The sequence below is a fragment of the Pristis pectinata genome, chromosome 32 (assembly GCF_009764475.1).
Source record: "Pristis pectinata isolate sPriPec2 chromosome 32, sPriPec2.1.pri, whole genome shotgun sequence".
Lineage (NCBI taxonomy): Eukaryota > Metazoa > Chordata > Chondrichthyes > Rhinopristiformes > Pristidae > Pristis > Pristis pectinata.
In genome coordinates, this window is record NC_067436.1 from 15,455,790 (window position 1) to 15,477,117 (window position 21,328).

At 44.3% G+C, this 21,328-nt stretch overlaps 1 protein-coding gene across 1 annotated transcript in view; it reads left to right on the forward strand.

The window, feature by feature from the left end:
- Positions 1–21,328, forward strand: part of LOC127585247 (dual oxidase 2-like) — a 75,127-nt gene that overhangs the window by 52,892 nt on the left and 907 nt on the right. The window contains exons 27-33 of the mRNA XM_052042555.1: positions 3,574–3,623; positions 4,528–4,655; positions 6,927–7,080; positions 10,457–10,689; positions 14,181–14,339; positions 18,049–18,204; positions 18,779–18,907. Coding sequence (XP_051898515.1) covers positions 3,574–3,623; positions 4,528–4,655; positions 6,927–7,080; positions 10,457–10,689; positions 14,181–14,339; positions 18,049–18,204; positions 18,779–18,907 — 1,009 coding nt within the window. The remainder of the gene's footprint in view (positions 1–3,573; positions 3,624–4,527; positions 4,656–6,926; positions 7,081–10,456; positions 10,690–14,180; positions 14,340–18,048; positions 18,205–18,778; positions 18,908–21,328) is intronic.

The following is a 21,328-nucleotide window of genomic DNA, read 5'->3' on the forward strand; positions in this document are numbered from 1 at the left end:
ACCTGTGCCCCCCGCTTGTACCGGGACCTGTGCCCCCCGCTTGTACCGGGACCTGTGCTGCCACTTGTACTGGGAGTGCAGCACTGAAGCAACGTGGCTCTGGCCCCACATCGCTGTGTGATGGTACAGCTCTACAAACATCCTGATTTCTAGGACTCTGGTACCAACACCACCCTGCTCTTCTCCTGTGGGGTCAAGAATGAGTTGCTCCCACTCCAGTGCCGAGAGTAGATGATGCTTGTGCACAAGTTCCCTTAATGTAGGGTGGAGATCCCTAATCACTGCTCCGTCTTGGCAGTGAGCTGCTGTTCCAATGGCAAGGGAGTCAAGGCAATAGGAGCCAGGCTCTGCTATACACTTAGCATGCACACTTGTGTGTAGCCACACAATAACACACACACACACACACACACACACACACACACACACTATAAAACACACACAAAAATACACACATACACAAAACACACACACACACATATATGCAAACACCCAAAACACACACATCACACACAAAAACACATGAACACGTAAAAACACATGCACATGCAAAAATACACATGCACATGCGAGAACACAGATATAGACACAAAATAACACACACACACACACACACACACACACACACACACACACACACACACACACACACACAACGGAAAGCAAGAACACACTAAACACATTCATATGAAATAACACACATGCACACACAATAACACACAAAACCACACACATGCACATACAGAAACACACACATGTGCCCTTGTGTTCCAACCACACACATGGTCACAGACACATGATCTTTACCCCAACCTCCCCCTTCACTTTGCCACCTGATTTTCCTCCTTGTTGAACCCCTAGTCTCCATACCCCTGTTCCACTTGTGTCGTCCTCCTCCTCAGCTCTCTCCCCCTTCACGCAATACCTCCCCTCTTTGTTCCACCCCTTTCCCTCTTTATTCCCCCCACTCACCCCACCCTCCAGCCAAAGGCTGCTCGCCCTCTCTGGCGTGAGGCTGTCCACTGTCTCTTTGTGCAGATCACCCTTCCCCACCCCAGTACTAGCCGTCCAGACTCCGTATCTGACCCAGAGCCCCGTCCCTCTTCCAGAAAACCTTCAGCTGGCACTCTAATGGCAGCAGATCGCAGTCTGCCAAAAGTCTGTGGGTGGGGTCCAGGGTCCTGGTGAGGCATTGAGTCATACAGCAGGGAAACAGGCCATTTGGCCCATCACATCCATGCTGATCAATGGGCACCCATCCATGTTAATAATCCCAGTACTTGGATTAAGTGATCGTCTCGACACATCCTAAGTGCTGTCAGTGCTTCTGTTTCCGCCACTCTCTCAGGCAGTGTGTTCCAGGTTCTCACCACTCTCTTTGTGATAAAAGTCCCCCTCACATTCCCCTTAAATATCTTCCCCCTTTATCCTAAATCAGTACCCTAGTTTTATCTGCCTCTGATATGGGGAAAAGTTTCCTGCAGTCTGCCTTATCTATACCCCTCAGAATTTTATAGACCTCAATCATGTGGGCCCTTAACCTTCTCCGCTCCAGGGAGAACAGACCCAGCCTCTCCAATCTCTCCTCATAACTGAAACACTCCATCCCAGGCAACATCCTGGTGAATCTCTGCACTTCCCAGACGGAGGTGGATTCATGCTGCAGAGTGCGAACCTCTCACTTAATCATCGTACAAAGTAAGACTCTCTAATGATAAAGAAGGCACCTTGACCTGGAATGAGATGAAATCGTGTGTAGGAGTTGTACTCTCCCCTTCATAATGAACTTATGAGTGAGTATTCAGATTCTAGACTCATCATCAGCCAGCTGGAACAAGTAACATTCATTGCCAGCAGAAATGAGAAATAACTGCCCAGAATTTGGAAACACAACCCCTCAATGTGCATTTGTATATAGAAGAAAAAGATTTCTTTAAAGATAATACAGATGGCTAATCCTGAACAATTCCTTCTGCTGAATTCAGTTTGCCAGTGTTAGAAGAAGTAGGTTAATTTATTAATCAGATTTCAAACTTAAGTGCAGAAACAGAGGAATAAATCAAGTTTATTGTCATGTGCACAAGTACGGCAAGGTACAGGTACAATGAAAACCTTGCTTGCAGCAGCAACACAGGCACGTAGGTACAGACAACACACAGAACATAAATTATAGATAAAATTATGACATACAATGAAAAGAAACTGTACGAAAGCAAGACCTTAGTGCAAAACAGAAAGACACAATCAGAGACAGTGCAAGAGGTGGTCCGTAGTGTTCCGTTGCTGAGTTGGGGTTAGGGGTGTGCAGGAAGGTTCGAGAACCTGAGTAAGTGGATTTGGTTGTGATGTATTGGAATGATTTTTCACAGGAATGATAAACTGAGGGAGTTCATCAGAAAGACTGTACTAAAGGAATGCTACACTATTAGAGGGGTTGAACTAAGACAGTGCTACCCTAGCAGAGAGGCATTACTGAGGAATGGCCACACTGTCAGAGGGTGTACTATGGGACTGCCACACTGTCTACTGAGCAATGAAAATGTGTTTCAACATTTGAGGCCAGTATTGAGGGATCATTTCAATGCTGGAGGGACAGTATAGAGGGAGTGTGGCACTGTGTGAGGGGCAGTGCTGTGGAATTGCTGCACCTTTGGAGAGGCAGTACCAAGGGAGCACTGTTGGAAGGACATTATGCCAAGGGAGTACGGATGGGGAGCTAGATTGTTTCAATGGCAGTGCTGACACAGTGCTACATCGTTGGAAGTATCAACTTTGACTACACAAGTCCCTGTCTGTCCACTCAGGCCAATGTAAAAGCATCCCCTGATGGTCTCATTCTTTGCAGAAAGGCAAGACATAAATAAATTGGTGAATTAAATTGGTTTATTATTGTCACATGTACTGAGGTACAGTGAAAAACTGTTTTGCATGCCATCCATACAGATCATTTCACCACATCAGTACATTGCGGTAGTACAAAGGAAAAGCAATAACAGAATGCAGAATGTAGTGTTACTGTTACAGAGAAAGTGCAGTGCAGGCAGACAATAAAGTGCAAGGCCATGGCAAGGTAGATTGTGAGGTCAAGAGTCCATCTTATCGTGCAAGACATCCATTCAATAGTATTACAACAAGGAGGAAAAATATACAAGAAACATGATTCCAGTGACCTTACAGAGGTTTATAAAATCATAGATAATGGGGATGGTCACAGTCTTTTCTCCAAGATAGGGAGGGTCCAAAACTAGAGGGCATAGGTTTAAAGTGAGAGGGGAAAGATTTAAAGGGGACCTGAGGGGCAGCTTTTTCACGTGGAGGGTGGTGGGTGTATGGAATGAGCTGCCAGAGAAAATGGTAGAAGTAGGTACAATTACAACAGGTAAAAGACACTTGAACAGGTACATGGATAGGACAGGGTTAGGGGGATGTGGGCCAAATGCAGGCAAATGGGATTAGCTCCATTATGCAACTTGGTCAGCATAGACAAGTTGTCTGTGATTCAATGACTGGTACCTTTCAATGTGGAGGCATGGTTCATTATCATAACTCTACCTTTCTTCTTTTGATTTGTAGATCAGAGCTTCCTCGGAAATTTTACTGGTGGTTCTTTGAGACCATTCCAGGTAACAGTTAGAATTACTTATTCTTGGTGACTGAAGTATCAACTCATAGAAACCATCTTTAATTAGTGATCTTCCAAGAACTAATACGGGGGTGGTCTTGAGCTATTTGAATTATGTCATTAAATCTGAGCTCATAATCACTCTGTAATTCTTGAACCATGAAAAGTTTTGAACTGACCCTCACATTCAGTACATCGTGGTTGTACGAGGTTGCCGCGCGGGTCGATAGGGTTGTTGAGAAGGCATATGGTGTGTTGGCCTTCATTAGTCGAGGTATTGAATTCAAGAGCCGCGAGGTGATGATTAAACCATATCGATTTTGCCAGCTCGTGATCCATATCCCTCCATTCCCTGCGTATTCATGTGCCTAACAGCCCCTTAAACACCTCTATCATATCTGCTTCCACCACCACCCCTGGCAGCCTGTTCCAGGCATCTTCCACCATGTAAAAAAACTTGCCCCGCACATCTCCTTCAAACTCTCCCCCTCTCACCTTAAATGCATGTCCTCTAGTATTTGACCTGTCTACCCTGGCAGAAAGATTCTGACTGCCTTCCCTATCTATGTCTCTCATAATTTTATAAACTTCAATTAGCCTTCGATGCTCCAGAGAAAACAATCCAAGTTTGTCCAACCTCTTCTTATAGCTCATACCCTCTAATCCAGGCAGCATCCTGGTGAACCTCTTCTGCACCCTCTCCAAAGCCTCCACATCCTTCCTGTAACGGGGCAACCAGAACTGCACACAGATGAGGTGAATGGATCTTTAAGGGAATAAAGCGTGATGGGTTTAGAAGAGAATATCGACTTGAGGTATAAGGTCAGCTGTTATATCTTGCTGATGGGTAGAGCTGGCTCCAGGAACCACATGACAGACTCCTGATCCTAATTCTTATGCTTTAGGAATGAGTGGCATTCTGCTCCTTGTCGTCCTGGCCATCATGTATGTTTTTGCCTCCCGCCAATTTCGTCGCATGAGCTTTCAGGCATTCTGGGTGACTCACCACCTCTACGTGATCGTGTACATTCTGGTAATTATGCTCATCTTCCAATTCAGTGTTGCTTCTGAGTGTGATGCTGCCTCTCCCCATCTCCATTTTAAACACAACTCAACCTTTACATATCACCAGCAAGGCCAGTGTTTATGGGAGTCATAGAGCAATACAGGCCCTTCAGCCCAACCAGTTCATGCCAACCATGGTGCCCACCCAACATCCAAATCTCCTGCATTTGGCTCATAGCCCCAACCCTCCATGTACCTATCCAAGTGCTTCTTAAATGACCGTTGTACCTGCCTCAACCACTTCCTCTGGCAGCTCATTCCATATACTCACCAACCTCTGGTGAGTTGCCCTTCAGGTCCCTTTTAAATCTTTCCCCTCTCACCCTAAACCTCTGCCCCTTAGTTCTGGACTCCCCTACCCAAATTGTTCATCTGTGGTCCTTGAGAAAGTGATGGTGGGACATTTCCTCCGACCGTGCAAGTTGCGTAGCTTTGAATAACTCCCAAGACTTTACAGATGGTGGGTAGATCTTCTGTCTCAGTTTCAGCAACCCAAGGTTTACAAATAAGTGAAAACCAAAAGAAAACTGCAGATGCTGTAAATCTAAAATAAAACAGAACCTGCAGGAAATACTCAGCAGGTCAGACGGCATCTGTGTGAAGAGAAATGGTTTTAATGTTTCAGGTTGAAGATGGGGTTCAGAAAGAGGTCTTCGACCTGTAACATTAACTCCATTTTTCGTCCCGTGGCTGTGACCTGACCTGCTGAGAATTTCCAGCAGTTCCTGTTGTTATTTTAGCCCATGGCTCGATGCTGACCTCCGTTGTTGTCTGCGTGGAGTTTGCACGTTCTTCCTGTGACCACATGGGTTTCCTCATGTGTTCTGGGTTTCCTCCCACATCCCAAAGGCATGCAAGTTGGTGGGTGATTTGGCTGCTCTAAATTGCCTCTGGTGTGTAGGTGAGCAGTAGAATCTGGCAGGGAGTTAATGGGAATGTGGGGCAAATAAAAAAAAATGGGATTAGCATAGGATCAGTGTAAATAGATGCTCGATGGTCAACATGTACCTAATGGGCTGAAGGGCCTGTTTCTGAGCTGTATGACTCAATGACTTTAACTTAACGTTTTATGACTTCATGTCAGATTACTGAGGAGAGCAGCTGAATGAATTTTAAGATTTAAATTAACAAGGCTAGCAGAACCAACAAAAGTTTATCACTTCAATCCTCACACATTATCTTATCTTGAACACTAATCCTGGAAGCTGTCATTGTCACTGGGTCTAATTCCAGGAACCCTCTAACCAACCGCACCATGGGAGTGCCTTTATGAGCAAATAGGACTCATTACCGAAACAGTAGAACTTTCTTCTGAGTGGCAGGACGTGTTGAGAGACTAGGGAGCTTGGAACCTGGAGTTAATAAATAAAGTCACAGCGTATGGAAGCAGAAAGGTTATGGTTCTAAAACTGATCAGGTCACAATTGGAGTATAGTTTTCAGTTCCACGGCACACCTTCAGAAGGTTGTGAAAATCCTAGACAGGGTGTGAAAAAGATTTATTCGAATGGTTCCAGGGATGAGAGATTTCTACCATAAAGTTGACCTGGGATGGTTTAGAGCGAAAAAAAAAGTTTGAGAAGAAATTTGATTCTGTACAGGATCAATATTGGGCTGAGTAGAGGGAATCTGATCCAATGGTTCAAGGACCAGGACCAGATTTAAAGTCTGAGCAAAAGGTATGAGAGGGATGTGAGGAGATTTATCTTTCAGGGGTAGTTATGATATGGAACCAGCAAGAAAAAGAAGAAACTTTTAAGCCTCATAAAAAAGAATGGATTAGGCACTTGAGGATTGGCAGGGCTTTGGGGAAAGAGCAGGAAACTGAAGGAAAATGACATGGATTCAACAGGACAAATGTTTTTCTTCTGGGCTTGATGATTCTATTGAGAGTAGCAAGATTATATATGCACAAAGTGCAGCAAAGTTAATCAACATGAATTGTGTGTAACAAACAATCTACTGGAGGAGCTCAGTGGGTCAAGCAGCATCTGGGGGTGGGGTGGGGGGGAGGAATTACGTGCATAAAATCTCAGTCAGCTACAGCAGTCAACCCCATCCATTCCTCCATCTTCTTAAAGGAAGAGCAAAATACTTTTTGTCCTAAGGAAAGGTCTTTGACTCTCTATCACTTTCAGATGTATTTCCTGTATTGGATATCTCTAATATCATGGTCCATTCTTTTCTCTACTCTGATTCTTTTCCTTCCCACTCACCCCGCCCACATCTCCTGCCAACAGATTCTAATCCACGGGAGTTCAAACCTGATCCAGCAACAGACTTTCTACTTGTACTTCATCGTACCAGCTCTCATCTACCTGGGAGACAAACTCGTCAGCCTCAGCAGAAAGAAGAAGGAGGTGACGGTGGTGAAGGCGGAACTGCTGCCCTCAGGTACCTCCCCGCTGACCGCAAAGTTTTAGTTCCAAGATTTCCTGCTGTTGAGAACCAAAAGGGTTAAGTGACTAGGATGGAGATACAGTGAAAAGCTTTTGCGTGCCATCCAGACAGATCGTTCCATGCCTAAGTACATCAAGGTAGTACAAAAGGAAAAATGCAGAACATGGTGTTACAGTTGCAGAGAAAGTGCCGTGCAAGCAGGCTACGGTGAGGTAGATTGAGAGATCAAGAGTTCATCTGTATAAGAATGGGTAATGGGAGTCCAGATTTATATTCCCTTGAGTGCAGAAGATCAAAGGGTGAACTCATTTTGTTCAAAAAATTTGATGGCTAGATGGGGAAAACCAAGTAGCACAGTGGTTAAGTTACTTCACTAGTGTCCAGAAGCATTGATTATTTTCTCCAAAAACATGAGTTCAAATCCCAGCACAGTAGCTGGAGAATTTAAATTCAATTAATGAATCTGGTGTAAACACTACTATTAATGAGGATATCCACAAATTAAGCAATTTGTTGTTGGAAACCCCTCTGGTTCACTGACATTGTTCAGCAATGGAAATCTGCCATTCTGTCCTTGTCTGGTTTCCTCCTAACCATCCTCTGAAATGGCCCAGCAAGCTACTCAACCTGTGGGGGCTAGCAAGGGATGACAATGTTTGCTGGCCAAGCCAGCCACATCCATGTCCTGTGAAGGATTAATACAGAATCCAATAGATCATTATTGGATTCTCTATTAATCTGGACTACATTGCCCATACTTACACGATAAAGATGAACTCTCAATCTACCTCGCCGTAGCTCTTGCACTTTATTTGTCTACCTGCACTGCACTTTCTCTGTAACTGTAACACTATGTTCTGCATTGTTTTCTTTTGTACTACCTCAATGTACCTATGCACGGAATGATCTATTAATTCTCCTTGGAGTGACAGAGGATGAGGGGGGACCTGATAGAGGTATATAAGATGATGAGAGGCATTGATCGGGTAGATAGTCAGAGGCTTTTCCCCAGGGCTGAAATGGTGGCCACAAGAGGACATAGGTTTAAGGTGCTGGGGAGTAGGTACAGAGGAGATGTCAGGGGTAAGTTTTTCACTCAGAGAGTGGTGAGTGAGTGGAATGGGCTGCTGGAAACAGTGGTGGAGGCGAATACGATAGGGTCTTTCAAGAGACTGTTGGATAGGTACATGGAGCTGAGTAAAATAGAGGGCTATGGGTAAGCCTAGTAATTTCTAGGGTAGGGACATGTTCGGCACAGCTTTGTGGGCCGAAGGGCCTGAATTGTTTTTCTCTGTTTCTATGTTAAACCCTCAAGGTGTTAAGGAAAGGTTTGATGGGGCAGAGTCCAGGCAAAGTCTGAAGTTCTGAAATCAGGAGGTAGTTGTACACAGTGTGGTAGAAGGTTGCAAATTTCTCCCACAAATGGAAATTGGTGCCGGTAAATAGGTAACTTTAGGTCTGAAATCAAAGCTGCTCAAAGATTCAAGGAAAAGGGAGGAAATGAAACAGGGTCACAGTCATGATCTCATTGAATAGGAGAACAGGCTCGAGAGGTTCAATGCTCCACGGTTCAATGTTCAATGCTTCTTATCTTCTGATGTGGAGAGGATGTCAAAACTTCCTAACACCTTTAAGGTACTCCTTAGTTATTTACAGCATGATGGGGTGGCACTCAGTAGCGTAGCGGTTAGCGCGACACTATTACAGCGCCAGCGATCGGGTTTCGATTCCCGTCGCTGTCTGTAAGGAGTTTGTACGTTCTCCCGTGTCTGCGTGGGTTTCCTCCGGGTGCTCCGGTTTCCTCCCACATTGCAAAGACATACGGGTAGGTTAATTTGGGTTTAAAATGGGCGGCGCGGACTCGTTGGGCCGGAAGGGCCTGTTACCACACTGTAAATAAAATTTAATTTAAATTTAAAATTTATAACTGACATTATCTGTGAAAAAGGGACAGGTCCAATCCATGAGTCAGTTATGTATCTAACCTATTTTGGGATCTTTTACCTGACTACTAGCAGGTACTTACATGGAATTTCGTATCTGTGACTTTGTGCAAACTTTAACCCATGTAGCACAGACTCTTGGATTCCTAGTATCATGCAGGACCAGTTGATCAATCAAAAGATCACGTCAAGACGTGCACAATCCCCAGCATTCACAACTCAGCATTACTCCAGCAAAGTTGTGAAAAACTATGAAGCAATAAATCCCCTTGTCTTTCACTGCCAAAGGAATCTATGTACATATGGTTCCACATGTTACATCTGGCACAACATGCTATATATGTCAACTTCAGACAGCACAATGCTGCTTGGAATATAAGGAGCTGCATAATGTACATTGTGTTGTATGGTATATATCATGACAGCAAGTTATATATGGCATATACTATATACTGTATGCATCTGGATAGCATATATGGCACAATACAGTGTGTATATAATTGGTATGTATATGCTATATGGTGTAAATTGTTTTGTATGGTATATGAACTGTCATGATATATTGGTGCTGCATGTTACTTATGTCATTGTATGTCATGTACACTACATTATATTTATGAGGTGCTGTGTGGTATATATGGTCCTACATGATATATATGCCAACATATCGAAGGTTGAGTAATGCATCGTATATACGGCTCTGTGTCACAGGCATTATAATTTAACAAATTTTATTTTACTTGTGAAGTACTGAGAAACAAATTAAAAAATTAAGGTACCTTTCTTTACATGTATATACAATTTTGTGTGTGCCTGTGCCTGTGTGTGTGCCTGTGTCTGCCTGTGCCTGTGTGTCTGCCTGTTGTTGTATGTGTGTGTGTGTGCCTGTGTCTGTGCGTGTGTCTGTCTGTGTGTGTCTGTGTGTGCCTGTGCCTGTGTCAGCGCCTGTGCCTGCGTCTATGCCTATGTGCGCCTGTGATTGTGTGTGTGCCTGTGCCTGTGCCTGTATCTGTATGTGCCTGCGCCTGTGTGCGCCTGTGTGTGTGTGTGTGTGTGTGTGTGTGTGTGTGTGTGTGTGTATGCACATCTACCTTTCAGCCCTGTATGTGTATCATGTGGTAATACTTTTGATGCATTGTTTCGACACTGGTATTAGTTGAGCATTGACTGACATCAGTAAAGGATATTTTGCCAGCAGCTCTCTGTCTCTGTTTTTGACTCAGTGGAGCGCAATAAAAAAAGAACCCACAGCAATGTGAATCAAAGAAAGATGATGTTATATTCACAGAGTGCCTTGACAAGTCCAAGAATGACCCAAAGTACTTGCAGCTAAAGTATCGTTGCTGTAACATAGAAAATATTACATTGAGATCCCAGGTCTCGAATGCGACTGGCACTCACCTTTTCCTGTTTTCCTTGGGCTGTAGGTGTGACTCATCTTGAATTTAAACGCCCTCAGGACTTTGATTACAAGTCAGGTCAATGGGTACGCATCGCGTGTCTGTCACTAGGGACTGATGAGTACCATCCCTTCACCTTGACATCAGCACCAAATGAGGACACCCTCAGTCTCCACATCAGGGCAGTGGGACCATGGACGACAAAGTTACGAGAAACCTACTCGCCAGAGAACGTGGGAAGACTCGGCGGCAACCCAAAGGTACTAACAGTACAAAGCCCTGGATGGGTGTACATTGGCATGGTGGATATGTTGCTCGTGGTCTAGAATCTGGACCAGAGTTCCAATCCTACCATGACAACTGTGGAAATTAAATTCAACTGAACAAATCCAAATCGTATCAACAATCCATGAGTTTACTACGTAATTGGGGAAAATCCCATCTAGCCCATTAGAGAGGAAAGTCTCCAACCTTTGCCTGTTGTGGTTCATATAGAATCCTAGACCTTGTTGACTCCTAACTGTATTCTAAAATGGTTTTGCAAGCCTCTGAGTTTAAGGGCAACTAATGACAGACAATCATTAAAGCCGCCGTGGCCTCCCGGTTGCCGGCCATTTTAATCCCCCTCCCCATTCCCACGCCATCCCCTCTGTGCTCAGCCTCCTCCACTGCCAGAGTGAGGCTAAATGCAAACTAGAGGAACATCCCCTCATATTCTGCCTGGGGAGGCTACACCCCGACGGCGTGAACATTGAATTCTCCTTCAGGCAAACTGCTCTCCTTCTGTCCCTTTTCTCTCTGCTCCTGATCTACCCAGTTCTTCCTACACACCGTACCCCCTCCCCATTACCGTTTCTTTCCCCTTCTCCACCACAGTCCATCTGCCCGTCACCCACACACCCCTCCCACTGGGTCCCCTCCCCCCACTGTTCCCATCTGCCCCCCCCCACCTCCCTCATGTGGTTCCGTGCTCCACCTTCTTTTTCCTACCATATTCCATCATCTGCAGCCCCTTTTTGCCTCCACCTCCCAGCCTCTGTCGCTATTTCCCCTCCCCCCTCCTCCAGCTGCCTATCACCCCCTCCTCACCTGGATCCACCCATCACTTGCCAGCTCTTGCTCCACCCCTTCCCCTCACCTCTTTGTACTAGCTATCTCCCCTGTATCTTTCAGTCCAGGTGAAGGATATCGACCTGAAAAGCCGACTGTTCGTTTCCTTCCGCAGATGCTGCCTGACCCGCTGTGTTCTTCCAGCATTTTGTTTGTTGCTCCAGATTCCAACATCTGCAGCCTCTTGTGTCTCCAGAATGATAGACAATAACTCTTGGGCTTTTCTGCAAGCTCCACATCCCAAGAATGAATGAAAACTAAGATTTAATTCAACAGTTATGCTGTTATCACATGTACCTCGGGTCTAACAGGGGTTTTTCTCTTCGAACTATTCCTTTCAATGTAGTTTACTCATCCGATGATAGTGTTGGCTGCTGCTAGGTTCACAAATATTGTACCACCCTCAATCATTCATCCACACTTAACAATACAATGTAATCTGTAACTCATATTCTTCAACTCTCAGCTTAAGACGTTATACAGGGCACTTAGAAAAATTCAAGGTAATCACGCAAAATCAACATTGTTTTCTGAAAGAGAAATCATGTTTGACCAACTTATTGTTCTTTGAAGAAGTGACAGGTGTTGCGGTACAAGGGGAACTATACTTGGAATTCCAGAAAGCGTTTGATTGATCACATAAGAGGTTATTGCTGGGAGTAAAAACTGATAGTTTAGGAGATTACATATTGGCATTGGCAAGCTCTAACCAGTAGAGTGCCAAAGGGATTGGCACTAGGAACTCAACATTTTACAATTTATGTGAATAAACTCGTAAAAGGCACTGAAGGAACGGTTGCTAAATTTGCTGATAAGATAAAGATAGGCAGGAAAGTAAGTTTTAAAGAGGACATAAAGAGACTGAAAAGAGTACAAATAGGTTAAGTGAGTGGGCAGTGATTTGGCAAATAGAACAAAATGTGGATAAAAGTGAAATAGTCTATTTTGACAAGAAAAGTAAATGCAGAGGTAGGGATGTTAGGCTTCAGTTATGTAGAACACTGGTGATACTGGAGTGTGGTGTGCAGTATAGGTCTTATTTAAGGGAGGACATTTGGACATTCAGAAAAAGGGTTTTTTAGATCAGAAACATCTAAAATTTCTGTTACCGCTTTTTTTAACTTATGACGTCCCAAAATGCCTAATGCACTAGTTAAGGAAAAGGAAACAAGTATCCATTTTGTGCAGAGTAAGCTCCCACAAAGAGCAATGAATCAAAACACCACAGAGTAGTTGCAGCACAAAAGGAATTCATTCAGCGCACTGAATTTATGCCAACTCTTGATAGAATAAGCCCATCATCCTCCTGTTCTTTTGCCATGGCCCTAAATTTTATTAAACCTCATGAACAAAAATTGATAAGACAGGTGAGAAAATATGGACAAGTCTGTCAGCACTCCTGTAAATTGTCTCCAGAGCTGCACACATTGGGGATTTAGACATTTCATCCTGAACTTCAGCAGTAATGGAAGGATTGCCAGGATTGTGCTAATGTACAATACTGGATTCGTGTGCAACAGGACCATTCACTGAATGGTCTCTGGGGGGGTGGGGGGGGGGGGAAGGGGGTCAAAGAAGAGGAAAAGCAAATAGAAATTTAAAAGCAAGCAAAAACGACAAAGAAACTCCAAGTCTTGACCCTTAAACTGCCAAACAAATCTGAGTTAAAAACAAATATACTGTATATTAGGATGCAATTCATCCAATTTCCTATCTATCATACAGTATTCAGACTTTATCCATGTCAGAAATATATTGGTTCAGATCAGGCTGGATCCTGCCTGTACCTCATAGTTGGAGCAGCTCCTCACACCAGCCACCTGGCCTCTCTAATATTTTGCGGCGATGCAGTTACCAATGATCTTGAAGCCTCACTATTGCTGTTACGTGAGGAGAAATGGGCTGCAAGGCTTCAGGAGGTGTGGTCTGCGTCTCCACTGACTGCCCTGATACCTTGATAGTCTTCTGATATCCAGCTCATGCTGTCGGAAGGTTGATGCACTCTTTGCAAGATAATCAGCGGCATTTAAAAATGGTGAAGAACAAATTTAAAAATGTCATTTTTAAAAGTTTTAAATAATATTCACAATTTATTATTTCAAATATAATATTCACTTAACACAATTAACTTGTACAAATTAATTAGGTATAAATATAATAAAATTAAAGTTTAAAAAATCCTTCACTTATCTTTTGAATGAAGTTTGACAGCTCTATTTAAATGAATGGGGCTACACCAAGTGCACCATCTGTGACTGGTATAAAGTGGAGGGGCCAGATATGAAGTGCATACTGTTCCTGAGAGTGCGTTGCAGAATGCAACTATTCTCTGGACCTGTGCCTTTAAATCGTGAGATTGTTATAGCACAGAACAAGGGATATGGCCCATTGAGCCATGCCTACTGCTTCTAAGAGCAATTGGTTCAGTCCCAGTCATGGCTCTTTCCCCAATTCTATGCAACTTTTTTTCCTTCAAGTGCCAATTTAATTACTTATTTAAAACTGCAATTGAATTTGGTTTTATCACCCTTCCGGCTGAATAATTGCCCCTGTTTGAAATTACTTCTCCCTCAAATGCCTATCAGAAAATAAACACGTGAAATGACTCATGACTCACGGAAAACCTTGCCTTCCCCTGCAGATCTATCTGGATGGACCTTTTGGGGAGGGACACCAAGAATGGAACCAATATGAAGTGTCTGTCCTGGTTGGAGGTGGCATTGGTGTAACACCATTTTCGTCAATTCTCAAAGATCTCGTCTTCAAGTCGTCAATCTTTAACAAGATAGCCTGCAAGAAGGTAACCGAGAGGAAGCCTGGTTTACAATAAGGTTGTGGCATTTCTGAATGGCACTCATCAATTCAACAATAACTGTATTGCAATCAAAATATAATTTTTGTCTCCTGAAATATTTAAGGGATTTTACATTTGAGACAGAATGCTAGATGCAATTTCTAGCTTGAAATCCAACCAAGAAACAATCATTCCCATCCTATGTTATATCCCTGCTCTTCTCCCACAGTCCTGCAGTCTTTTATTTTCAAGTGTTGGTCCACATTCCTTTTCAAATCTGCTTCCATTGCCCTTTCAGGCAGGGTATGCTGGCTCACTATTTGCTGCATATGTTTATTTTTGTTCCTGTCACCTTTGCTTCACTTACCAATCACCCTTAAGCATGTGTGCCTGCTGATTACCAACACTTCTGTTGCTAGAAACTGTGTCTCCCCATTTACATTGATGGTGTAGATGCAACCTAATGTTTCCTACATCACAATGCTTCCGTTTTCGGACTTCCTGAAAGGAATCTTATAGAATCAGAATCAGATTTATTATCACTGACATATGTCATGAAATTTGTTGTTTTGTGGTAGCAGTACAGAGCAATGTAGAAAAATTACCGTAAGTTACAAAAATAAATAAATAGTGCAAAAGAGGAATAATGAGGCAGTGTTCATGGGTTCATGGACTGTTCAGAAACCTGATGGCGGAGGGGAAGAAGCTGTTCCTGAAATGTTGAGTCTTCAGGCTCCTGTACCTGCTCCCCAATGGTAATAACGAGCAGAGGGCGTGTCCCGGGTGGTGAGGGTCCTTAGTGATGGACGCTGCCTTCTTGAGGCACCGCCTCTTGAAGATGTCCTCGATGGTGGGGTGTGATGGAGCTGGCTGAGTCTACAACCCTCTGCAGCCTCTTTTAATCCTGCACATTGGAGCCTCCATACCAGGTGGTGATGCAACCAATCAGATTGCTCTCCACCGTACATCTGTAAAAATTTTCAAGAGTCTTTGGTGACATACCAAATGTCCTCAAACTCCTAATGAAGCAAAGCTGCTTATCTTATCTTACAGAAGATAAGCAGCTCTGTGGATCTTAACTTATTTTATCTTATTATGAGGAGGTTGTTTAGTGAGTACTTGCATGAGTTCTGGATAGGTTTGTCCCATTGAGGCAGGGTAAGGATGGTAGAGTGAAGGAACCGTGGTTGACAAGAGACGTAGAATATCTTGTCAAGAGGAAGAAAGGAGCTTACCTAAGGTTTAGAAAGCAAGGATCAGACAGGGTTCTGGAGAGTTACGAGGTAGCCAGGAGAGAGTTTAAGAGTGGACTTAGAAGGGGGCATGAGAAGGCCTTGGCAAGTAAGATTAAGGAAAACCCCAAGGTGTTCTACACGTATGTGAAGAATAGGAGGATGACTAGAGTGAGGCGAGGACCGATCAGGGATAAAAGAGGAAACATGTGCCTGGAGTCGGAAGAGGTAGGAGAGGTCCTTAATGAATACTTTGCTTCAGTATTCACTAGAGAGAGAGATCTTGACATTTGTTAGGATGACGTACGACAGGCTGATACACTAGAGCATGTCAACGTGACGAAAGAGGATGTGCTGGAACTTTTGAAAAATATTCGGACAGATAAGTCACTGGGGCCGGACAGGATATATCCAAGATTATTATAGGAAGCGAGGGAAGAGATTGCTGCACCTTTGGCGATGATCTTTGTGTCCTCACTGACCACAGGAGTAGTGCCAGATGATTGGAGGGTGGCAAATGTTGTTCTTTTGTTTAAGAAAGGGAGTAGGGACAACCCTGGGAATTACAGACCAGTGAGTCTTACTTCAGTGGTGGGCAAATTACTGGAGAAGATTCTTAGAAACAGGATTTTTTGTCATTTGGAGAAGCATAGGCTGATTAGGGACAGTCAGCATGGCTTTGTGAGGGGCAGGTTGTGCCTCACAAGCCTGATTGAATTCTTTGAGGATGTGACAAAGCACATTGATGAAGGTAGAGCAGTGGATGGGGGGTACATGGATTTTAGAAAGGCATTTGATAAGGTTCCTCATAGAAGGCTCATTCAGAAATTCAGGAGGCATGGGATCCAGGGAAACTTGGCTGTGTGGATTCAGAATTGGCTCACCCACAGAAGACAGAGGGTGGTGGTAGATGGAGTGTATTCTGCCTGGAGATTGGTGACCAGTGGTGTTCCACTGGGATCTGTTCTGGGACCCCAGCTCTTTGTGATTTTTATAAATGACTTGGATGAGGATGTGGAAGGGTGGGTTAGTAAGGTTGGTGGTGTTGTGGATAGTGCAGAAGGTTGCTGTAGATTACAACAGGACATTAATAGGATGCAGAGCTGGGCTGAGAAGGGGCAGATGGGAGTTCAACCCAGAAAAATGGGAAGTGATACACTTTGGAAGGTCAAATTTGAAGGTAGAATACAAGGTTAATGGCAGGACTCTTAGCAGTGTGGAGGAACAGAGGGATCTTGGAGTACATGTCCATAGATCCCTCAATTAAGAAGGCGTATGGTGTGCTGGCCTTCATTAGTCGGTGTATTGAGTTCAAGAGCCATGAGGTAATGTTGCAGCTCTATAAAACTCTGGTTCGACCACACTTGGAGTGTTATGTTCAGACTGGTCGCCTCATAATAAGAAGGATGTGGAAGCTTTAGAGAGGGTGCAGAGATTTACCAGGATGCTGCCTGGATTGGAGAGCATGTCTTATGAGGATAGGTTGAGTGAGCTCGGGCTTTTCTCTTTGGAGAGAAGGAGGATGAGAGGAGACTTGATAGAGGTGTACAAGATGATAGAGGCATAGATCGAGTGGACAGTCAGAGACTTTTTCCCAGGGCGAAAATGGTTAACACAAGGCGGCATAATTTTAAGATGATTGGAGGAAGGCATAGGGGGGATGTCAGAGGCAAGTTTTTTACACAGAGAGGGTTGGGTGCGTGGGACACACTGCTGGCAGTGGTGGTGGAGGCAAATACATTAGGGACACTTAAGAAACTCTTAAATAGCCACATGAATTATAGAAAAATGGAGGGCTATGTGGGAGGGAAGGGTCAGATAGATCTTAGAGCAGGATTAAGTATCGGCACAACATCGTGGGCTGAAGGGCCTGTACTGTGCTGTAGTGTTCTATGTTCTATGTTCTATGAAAATATTTTAGAAAAGTAAATCATTCTTATTTTCGAACAGAATGCTTTACGATGTTTTAACCTGCTGAGTCTTCTCAACCTTTCTTGCTGTAAGAAGAACAAGGAAGGTTCTCCAGTCACTGAAGCCTCTGAGCTTCAGTACCTTACAATGGCACCTCCGTCCTTTATGTAGGATTGCATCGGAACTGCCCCACAGACACAAACCATTCCATCATTCATGATCCACATGAGTCTCCTCCAGTCTTTCCTCATCTAAATGTTGGAATGTGGGAAGAATATAATGGATTAGGGTAGGATTAATGGATTAGGGTAGGATTAATGGATGCTTGATGGTTGGCATTGAATTAGTGGGCTGAAAGGCTGTCTCTCTGTATAACTCTAAATCTGTCATTATAAGTCTTCATCCCTTCTCCTTTGTATGTTAGTCTGGCCTTCCCTTCAACGTATCTCTACGATTCACCCAACCACTCCTGGAAGTGAGTTCGCTTCTCTTTAGGTGAGGACAGTTTCTTCTGAATTGCCTTCTGTCCCACTTGTCCCTGTGGTAAAGTGTGTTAACCCCTTCCTCACCAGGTGTACTTTATCTGGGTGACACGGACTCAGCGGCAGTTTGAGTGGATGGCGGACATCATTCGCGAGGTGGAGGAGAACGATAAGAACGACCTTGTGTCTGTCCACATCTACATTACCCAGCTGGCTGAAAAGTTTGACCTCAGGACCACTATGCTTGTGAGTTACTGTGCCTTTCTTTCCTAGTGACAACTGTTGACTGTTGGTGCCAGGGTCAGAGGATGCTCAAAGCATTTGTATGGCATTCCTTTCCCTCCCACTGCAGAAGGAAGAAGCAGGAATGTTTCAGTAAAATTGTGGGCAGAGGAACATTCCCCTTACCCAGCAGTCTCATCTGCCATAGTATTGTGCTAGCTGCTGGTGTGACAAGATATCACTTATGTTACAGATCCCCACATACCAGCTCTTGGTTTTACAGCACACCATGTACCAGCTTCTTTTGTTACAGGTCCCTATGTACCAGTCCCTGGTGTTACAGGTCTGTAGTACCACCTCTGTGTTACAGGTCTGTAGTACCACCTCTGTGTTACAAGTCTGTAGTAACATCTCTGTGATACAGGTCTATTGGAGCAGCTCCTTGTGTTACAGGTCCATTATATCAGCTCCTAGTGTTACTGGTCTATAGTACCACCTCTGTGTTACAGGTCTATTGGACCAGCTCCTGTTGTTACAAGGTGCTATTGTAATTGATTTGCAGGTATTAATTTATTGATATATTTCTCTTTCTCCTCAGTACATCTGCGAGCGTCACTTTCAGAAAGTCTCAAACCGAAGCCTCTTCACTGGACTTCGTTCCATCACACATTTCGGGCGACCCCAGTTTGTCCCTTTCTTCAACTCACTGCAGGAGGTTCATCCAGAGGTGAGTCTAAAATCGTCACTTGGACAACAGTGGGGTTTCCTCAGAGGTTCAGGTAGATGGGATATTGAAATTATCATGGACCAGAAAGGGAAATGGAATGCTGGCTTTCATCAGCAAAGGACTGGGTTACAAGGTGATAGGAGCTCTGCAGCATCGATACAAAGCTCAGGTTAAATTGGAATTGGAATTGGTTTATTATTGTCACGTGTACCGAGATACAGTGAAAAACTTTTGTCTGCAGGCAGATAAGTACACCAGGGCAGTAAAAAGAAAACAGAACGCAGAATATAGAACATAGAACATAGAACATTACAGCCCAGTACAGGCCCTTCGGCCCACAATGTTGTGCCAACATTTTATCCTGCTCTAATATCTATCTAACCCTTCCCTCCCACATAGCCCCCCATTTCTCTTATCATTCATGTGGCTATCTAAGAGTGTCTTAAATGCCCCTAATGTATCTGCCCCCACAACCTCTGCGGGCAGTGCGTTCCACGCATCCACCACTTTGTGTAAAAAAACTTACCCCTGAAATCCCGCTTAGACCTTCTTCTAATCACCTTAAAATTATGTCCCCTCGTGTTAGCCATTGTCACCCTGGGAAAACGTCTCTGACTGTCCACTCGATATGTGCCTCTTATCATCTTGTACACCTCTATCAAGTCCTAGTGCAGGATTCCCTCAAGTTTAACTCGCAAGTTGAGTGAGTAGTAAGGAAGGCAAACGCAATGTTAGCATTCATTTTGAGAGGACTAGGATATAAAAGCAAGGATGTACTGCTGAGGTTTTATAAGGCATTGGTCAGACCACATTTAGAATATTGTGAGCAATTATGGGCCACATGTCTTAAGGAAGGATGCGCTGGCCCTGGAGATAGTCCAGAGGGAGTTCACAAGAATGATCCCATAGAACCATAGAACAATACAGCACAATACAGGCCCTTCAGCCCACCATGTTGTGCCGACCTTTAAACCACAAGACTATCTAACCCCTTCCTCCCACATATCCACCTATTTTAAATTCCTCCACATGCTTATCTAACAATCTCTTGAACTTGACCAACGTACCTGCCTCCACCACCACCCCAGGCAGCGCATTCCATGCACCAACCGCTCTCTGGGTAAAAAAACCTCCCTCTGATATCTCCCTTGAACTTCCCACCCATTACTTTAAAGCCATGCCCTCTTGTATTGAGCATTGGTGCCCTGGAAAAGAAGCACTGGCTGTCCACTCTATCTATTCCTCTTAATATTTTGTATACCTCTATCATGTCTCCCCTCATCCTCCTTCTCTCCAAACAGTAAAGCCCTAGCTTCCTTAGTCCCTCCTCATAATCCATGCTCTCCAAACCAGGCAGCATCCTGGTAAATCTCCTCTGCAGCCTTTGCAACGCTTCCACATCCTTCCTATAATGAGGCGACCAGAACTGGACACAGTGCTCCAAGTGTGGTCTAACCAGAGTTTTGTAGAGCTGCATCATTACCTCATGGCTCTTAAACTCGATCCCATGACTTATGAAAGCTAACATCCCATAAGCTTTCTTAACTACCCTATCCATCTGTGAAGCAACTTTCAGTGATCTGTCGATATGAACCTCCAGATCCCTCTGCTCCTCTACACTGCCCAGAATCCTGCCATTTACCTTGTACTTTGGAGTTTGTCCTTCCAAAGTGTACCACCTCACACTTCTCCAGATTGAACTCCATCTGCCACTGCTCAGCCCAGCTCTGCATCCTATCAATATCCCTCTACGAGCTTCAATAGTCCTCCAAGCTATCCACAACACCACCGACCTTTGTGTCGTCTGCAAACTTGCTAACCCACCCTTCTACCCCCTCATCCAAGTCATTAATAAATATCACGAAAAGTAGAGGTCCCAGAACCGATCCTTGTGGGACACCACTAGTCACAGCCATCCAATCTGAATACACTCCCTCCACCACAACCCTCTGCAGGCCCGGGAGTAATCCTGGGAGTAAAAGGCTTAACATATGAGGAGCGTTTGATGTCTCTGGGCCTGTACTCGATGGAGCTCAGAAGGATGAGGGGGGAATCTCATTGAAACCTACCGGATACAGAAAGGCCTGGGTAGAGTGGACGTGGAGAGAATGTTTCCATTAGTAGGAGAGTCCAGAATCCGAGGGCACAGTCTCAGAATAAAGGGACGTCCCTTTATAACTGAGATGAGGAGAAATTTCTTCAGCCAGAGGGTGGTGAATCTGTGGAATTCATTGCCGCAGGGCTGTGGAGGCCAAGTCATTGGGTGTACTTAAGGCAGGGATTGATAGGTTCTTGATTGGTAAGGGGGTTAAGGGCTACAGGGAGAATGGGGTTGAGAAAAGAAAAATCAGCCATGATTGAATGGTGGAGCAGAATCAATGGGTTGAATGGTCTAATTCTGCTCCTCGATTTTATGATTTT